The 7,155-nt window shown below is 36.9% G+C and overlaps 1 protein-coding gene across 1 annotated transcript; it reads right to left on the reverse strand.

Annotated features, from left to right (window-relative positions):
* Positions 1–2,415: 2,415 nt before the first annotated feature.
* LOC126063993 (olfactory receptor 8J2-like) lies at positions 2,416–3,363 on the reverse strand. Its single transcript, XM_049862552.1, has one exon. It carries the CDS (start codon positions 3,361–3,363, stop codon positions 2,416–2,418), a length of 948 nt encoding a protein of 315 aa, XP_049718509.1.
* Positions 3,364–7,155: the final 3,792 nt, after the last annotated feature.

Consider the following 7,155-nt stretch of genomic DNA (forward strand, 5'->3'; position numbering starts at 1 on the left):
GAAGAGGCCACTATCCAAGTAATATTTGTAGCCTCTAGAAGGTGAAAAAGGCAGGAAACATTTTCCTCTAGGGCATCCTGAAGGAATACAATTAGCTAACACCTTGATTTTAGTGCAATTAGACTCATTATGGACTTCTTACTGTCAAAACTGAGATAATACATTTGTGTTGTTTTTAGACATTAAATTTGTTATAGCAAGCAATAGGAAAGCAATATAAAAATAGCATAATTATTTTTAGGAAATACATATATGTGGACCAAATTAAAAGGTAGAAAAACACTAAACTCATTTTGACTTTTATTCATTTAAAAAAAATGTTTACCAATCAACCAAACTGTATGTATTCCAGTGTATTGCATTGGATAGAGTCCCTGGATTTTGTATATTGTTAAGTACTTGACTGCTAACTGAAAGTTTGGTGGTTTGAATCTACCCAGAGGTGCCTTAGAGGAAAGACTTGAGGATCTACTTCTGAAAGGTCATCGAAAACCTTCTGGGAAAGTTCTACTCTAACACACATGGGGTTGCGATGCATAGGAATCACTCTAAGACAACTATTTGTTTATTCATTCATTTATTACAAATAGCATTGGAAATGTTGCAATGTGAGTTTAGCCTTTCATCCCAGTTCTCTACATCTTGCCATACCCAAAGAAAATAGCTTTCTAATGGGAAACATACTCTTGTAATTGTAAGGTGCTGAAGCCAAACACACCCTGAATAAAGTAAAAACAAAAACACATTAACGATTAACATGAAAAAGATAAAAACTGACAGGATTAAATTATACCTAATTTTGTCTTTTGAGATTAGAAATGTCCATCACGTATTTTATCTTCCCTACCTTTAGCTAATCTGTTTATTTATGACTAAAGTTAACAATTGACTCATTCATGTGAGTCTCAGAGTTCTTGGTTGTGGCTTATATCTGACCTTCCTGAAAATGTCATATATTCATTTTATTTCTAGACACTGTCCTTACAACACCTGCCACACTACTCTCACTCATGCCATTGCATGGTAGTAGCATTATACATACACAGCAATAACTCACATGACTATTAATGGTTTTCTGTGTCTTTTTTGCAGCAAGTATGGTTTTTTATCTTGAGGAATGTTACACTTAATACGAGATGAGGTTTTTGGTCTAATAACACCTTCTCTCCACTAAATAGAAATATGAAAAGAAGTGATGTTTAATGTTGATAGTTTCATATTAAAGATAATAAACTCTACACAATGGATTTCAGTATGAGAATATCATGTGGAAAATATTTAATTATCTATCATAATTAGCTCAACATAATTTTTTTGCTTTGTGCACATGTTTACGAGAGAGGGGGAAAAACGTAGAATGCTTTTACGTTTATTTCAATCTGTTATGGCACATGGTGTATTTCAAAGCACTCTTGAGCTTAGTTTTTATGTTTCTCTACATGTTTACATTCATGTGTTATAAATTTAAGTGTAAGACAACAATGGGTTCACAAAACGTGATAGATGGAGAAAATGGTGCAAAAGGTTATTAGTGGAGAATATGGTTTAAAAAAAACAGAAAATGTAAAATCTTTTGTCCTTGGGCAACAGGTGTGTGTATCAAGGAGAATGATCTGACTTTCTACCATCTTTCAAGCAATGACTCTCATATAGCTCCACCACCCATTATCAGGCCTTCTCTGCCTCGTTTAGGGACTATGTTGTTGTTGTTAGTTGCCAGCAAGTCAATTTCAATTCATGACCAACCCATGTGTTACAGAGTAGAAATTTTTCCAGCGTTTTCTTGGCTGTAATCTTAAAGGAAGAGAATCACAAGGCCTTTCTTTCCTGGCACTGCTAGGTGAGCCTGATTCTCCAATCTTTGGGCTAGCAAGAACAATTTGCACCACCTAGATACCTTTTGTTTGTAGCTGTTTCTTCTTATTTGCAAACAAATATGGCACTTAGGTTGAAGACCCTCAAGGAGATGGATTGACACAGTGGCTGCAACAATGGGCTCAAACATAACAATGATCAGGAGGATGGCTCAGGACCAGGCAGTGTTTCCTTCTGTTGCACATAATATCCCTATGAGTAGAAATGGACTTGATGACACCTAACAACAACAACAGACACCATATGTAGAGGGTATAAAACACAAACCTTTGAACAAGTTGCAATTTATTTATATGATGTATTTGTTTATTTTCAAATTATTGTTTATAACATATGTGAGTTCATTTTCATTGTATAATTGGAACCTTTATCCCTCTAGGAAGACTGGTATTTTGAATTGGGAAAAAATGCCTTAGTATTTTTCACATGGAAATGAATAGTTTTTTTTTTTTTTAACCATTTAAAATGTCTCTTCACTTAGCAGCAGCTTTGTCAGGAGCAAATTAAGACTTTTAGAAGACGACAGTTGTAGGTATTTATTTACATTAGTTTGAGCGATTTGCGTGGGTTATTAAGGAATCTCTTCAGTGCATCCTTCACTTCCTTGTTCCTCAGGCTGTAAATGAGGGGATTCAACATTGGTATCACTAGGGTGTAAAAGACTGAGGCCATTTTATCAGTGTCTAATGAGTGGTTGGTCCTTGGTTGCATATACATGAAAAGGAGGGTCCCACAGAACACAGTGACCACCATAATGTGAGAAGCACAGGTGGAAAAAGCTTTTTGTCTCCATTCTGAGGACTGTATCCTCAAAATGGTGAGGACAATGTTGAAGTAGGATATTAGAACAATGATCATGGAGAAAAACAGGTCGATACCCGATAACATAAACACTGTTGTACCTGGAATGTAAGTATCAGAACAGGACAATGCTAGCAAAGGGACATTATCACAATAAAAATGGTTGATTACATTGGAAGAACAGTATGACACAGAGAACACACAGGAAGAGGCAGTCAGTGCTGTGCTCAGGTTGTAGAGGTATATGAGAGATACTAGCAGAAGGCAAATCTGCCGAGATACCACCACCATGTAGAGAAGGGGGTTGCAAATGGCCACATAGCGGTCATAGGCCATTGCTGCCAGTATGAAAACTTCAGCCACCATGAAAACTAAGAATCCACCTAGTTGAGCTGCACAACAGTAGTATGAGATGGTTTTCTTCTTAGCCAAGAAGTTGAGCAATATTTTAGGGGCAATGGCGGTAGAATTGCCAAGATTAGTGATAGCCAAGTGTCCAAGGAAAAAGTACATGGGGGTTTGAAGTCTGTAGTCAGCACTGGTAAGGGTGATGGTGCCCAGGTTCCCTACCACAGTCAGCCCATAGAGCACCAGGAAGACGAAGAAAAGGGGGACCCGGAGCTCAGGAAGGTCTGTGATTCCCATGAGAATGAACTCAGTCACCCTTGTGAGATTCTCTGGAGCCATTTATTGTGTTGTTTTGTCTTTAAACAGGCAAATTGGAAAGAGATTAATAAAAGGTAAATTTAATTTTACCGTTAAAGGATTATTCCTTGTTACAGTTTCATTTAAAACCTGTTTATTTTCTTTCACACTTAGGAGTTTCAGATCTTAATTGTTTCTCTCCCACATTTTCAGAAATTTCCAAAATATAACATCATCAGAAAACAGCTGAGGTTGGTTCTTAAAATTGTTTCTGTAGACAGTTTATGTATTCACTGTTGGATGTAATTTAAATATTGAATGATACATATATATTGTACATAAAATGAAACAAACAATAAAACCATACCAGTTGCCATCTAGTTGATTCCGACTCATAGGATCCTATAGGATAGAGCAGAACTGACCCATAAGGTTTCCAAGGAGTGCCGGGTGAATCTGAACTGCCAAACTTTTGGTTAGTGGCCATAGCTCTTAAACACTAAACCACCAGGGTTTTCTATATTGTACATTAAAAAAAAGAATCGAATTATATATATATGTATATACACACACATATTATGTTGTACATAGGGTTGCTATGATTCCAAACCAAATCAATGGCACCTAACAACAACAGAATATAGTTATATATATACACATATAAGTATCATAATATATATATGCATGAATATTTTTCCAGTGATGTTGGATGAGATGTATATATTTTCTTTAGGATGGTTTTTCAAGTGATAAAAAAGAACTGTCTTTACAGAGTTGAAGTTGATGAGCCAGAGTGACCTCCAGCTATCTTTCTGCTTAACTGCCACAGGCTTCCTCTCCAGCCCTCCCAGCTTCGTCTCCTTGGGTATTTTATGTATTTCAGTATCTCTGTGGGAAACCCATCCACAGCTGTAGCATTTTCCTTAACAATTTTTACCACATCACTCTGCTTCTGCTACGCATAGATAGACCTGCGTCTCAATACTCTTCCTTCTTTAGTTGCCAGAAAACTGAATCCTACTTTCTTAATCACATTGTCTTTCTTCTGCCCAATACACCAAAACTCTCACTGGATTTGTTTTCTGGATTACTCTCTATTTTTACTTTGTTTCAGACTTGGCTTCCTTTTCCAGTTTATCCTCCTTTTCCTTAAACAGCTTGAAACCTGTTTTGTCATTGTTGTTAGTTAAGTTTTATTACTTACAGATTTCATTTGTTAAAGTTTACTTCTATAGTGAAATGAGTGGGATAGAATGTTTACTTTTATTTAGTGTTCATTACGTCCTTCTTGTTGCTGTTGGTAGTTGCCATCTAGTAGATTCCAACTCATGATGACCCCACGTGTGCAAAGCAGAACTATTTCACGGGGGTATCAAGACCGTGACCTTTCTGAAGCCAATCGCCAAGCCTGTCTCCCTTGGGTGGGTTTGAACCACCATCATTTCTGCTAGTATTCAAGTGCTTAAGCTTTTGTGCCACCCAGGGACTCTCATTATGTGTCTAGAACTAAGCTAAATGTTTTGAAATAATTATCTCTTATTCTGTGTTGGACCTTTAGGAGATGCATGTAAATATTTCTATGTCTGATGAGACAACTGAGGCTCCATGAAGTTAAGTTACTTAGAGTCTATATAGATATTGACTGGATAAAGGTGTTACTGCAATTTCACAAGTTAGAGCCACCTGCCACAAACACCCAATTCTAGAGACAGGGGTGAGGTGGGTAGTAAGAGCTTTATGAGCAATACTGGTATATGGACACAGAGGGGAATGATCTCCTCCTAATGTCCTCTGTCTCCTGGAACTGTTGTCCAGCTGGGGTTTTATAGGGAAAGAAGGACATGGGTTTTAGGAGCTTGTGGATTGTGCATTCTCTTTATTCTACTTGGTTTCCCTGGTCTTATCTCACACAGGTTTGTCTTCTCCTGCCATTATCCCATCAGCTCAGGGGGTGGCTGATGCCATCCTTCCTCTTTTTTGACAGGCTTAGATCAATATCACTTGTTTTCCACAGTCTTAGAGGAAACATCGGTTAACCCTGAACCATTTGGGGAGCTAACATCAGGATCTTACTTGGAGGCAGGGATGGGCTAGAGGAATTTGACAAGCTTAGATCAATATCACTTGTTTTCCACAGTCCTAGAGGAAACATTGGTTAACACTTAACCATTTGGGGAGTTAACATCAGTATCTTACATGAAGGCAGCGATGGGCTAGGGGAGGGAAAGAAGAAGAAAGAAGAAGGAAAAAAAATGACTGAGATACTGTTCAATATATGGTTGAGCAGCCTGTTTCAAAGGTATGGGCTAAACATGGGGTTTATTTATTTATTTATTTTTAATTTGGTTTGTTTGTTTTGCTCTTGCCCTTGTTGATATTGCTGTTTTATTCCACCAAACACTAGGTCTTTGCTTTTGCTCAAATATTTATATTTTGTGTAGTACAAATTAACTGGAATAATGTACATATACAGGTTAGTAAGCACAAAGCTTGGTTCTTAATGATTTCAAAATAGATGTTCTTTGTAGTTATTATTAGTAGTAGTAGCTTATTTTGAATGATGTTAATATTTTTCTCTTTTTTTTAATTTTAACATCAGTATCATATTGTACTCGGTCGGAGAGTCTTATAGTCGAAAAAGAAATAGCAATTAAATTATAATTTTGTAGATACAAAATGGGCTGTCCTGATGGCACAGTGGTTAAGTGCTCAATTGATAACTGAAAGGTTGAGTTCAAAGCCACCATCTGCTCCATGGGAGATAGATGTGGCAGTCTCCTTCCCTACAGATTTACAACCTTAGGAACCCTATGAGGTAGTTCTACTGTGTCCTTTAGGGCTGCCAGCGATCAGGATCGGCTCAACTGGGACAGGTTTGGTTTTTTGGTTTTGGTATATGTAAAACTCTGGGCCACCTGATATTCAGCTGTATCTTTCGTAAAACAAAACAGGCTCCTCCACACACATGACTCTCTCACTCTTTTTTTTTCCATTTAAGGGTACATCATATATGTATCTGATAAGCTGATCTGATTCTTTTGCACCAACTATCCCATATCTCTTGTCTCCTACCATGAAACAAAAAAGAATGCTAACTTTTATAACAGGGTAAATTTACCACGTAAAAACTTATAGCAACACCCACTTTGATCAACATATTTCCTGTCAGATTGCTGTACATAATGCTATTCAGGGCATCCTTCACTCCAAAATACAACAGATTTTATAAACATATTCTTCATTCAACAAGAACAAGAATGTCAGCAACGAGAACATCAATTACTTATTGTCTAGTGTGCATTAGTGCAATTAGCTTTGAGGAGGGAGAGTGTATATATTTAATATCCTTATTACTAATTCCCTCCTCTACTAAATACAACTGATGGAAAAGTCAGAGTTCTTTATTCAATGAGTACATGTCAGAAAAATGATATTTCTGTAAAACTACCCCCAATTTTCTCCTCCTTGTTTTTTCTACCCCTGTACCTTGTCTGATTGAACACTCATCCCTGAAAACAGTTTAGTTTTTTTACCAATAATTTTGATTCTAAATCATTTTTTGAATATATAAATTTCATAGATCTACTCACATAATAATACATCGGTATATAAACTTTTGAAAAATATATACCTAATATTATTTTAATGTCCCATTTCATTTTCAAAAGGGTCATAGTTTGGATAAGAAATGGCTCAAGGAAAAGATTAGGCCAAAGGAATTATGGGCCTACAACTAGCACAGCCCCCACCAGACTGAGTCTGGCACAACTAGCTGATGCTCAGCTACCACCACCAGCTGCTCTGACAGGGATCACAACAGAGGACCCCAGACAG

Source organism: Elephas maximus, chromosome 20 (genome assembly GCF_024166365.1).
Source record: "Elephas maximus indicus isolate mEleMax1 chromosome 20, mEleMax1 primary haplotype, whole genome shotgun sequence".
Lineage (NCBI taxonomy): Eukaryota > Metazoa > Chordata > Mammalia > Proboscidea > Elephantidae > Elephas > Elephas maximus.

Coding starts and splice junctions, on each gene's coding strand:
- LOC126063993 (XM_049862552.1), bottom strand. CDS start 3,363: ATGGCTCCAGAGAATCTCACAAGGGTGACTGAGTTCATTCTCATGGGA.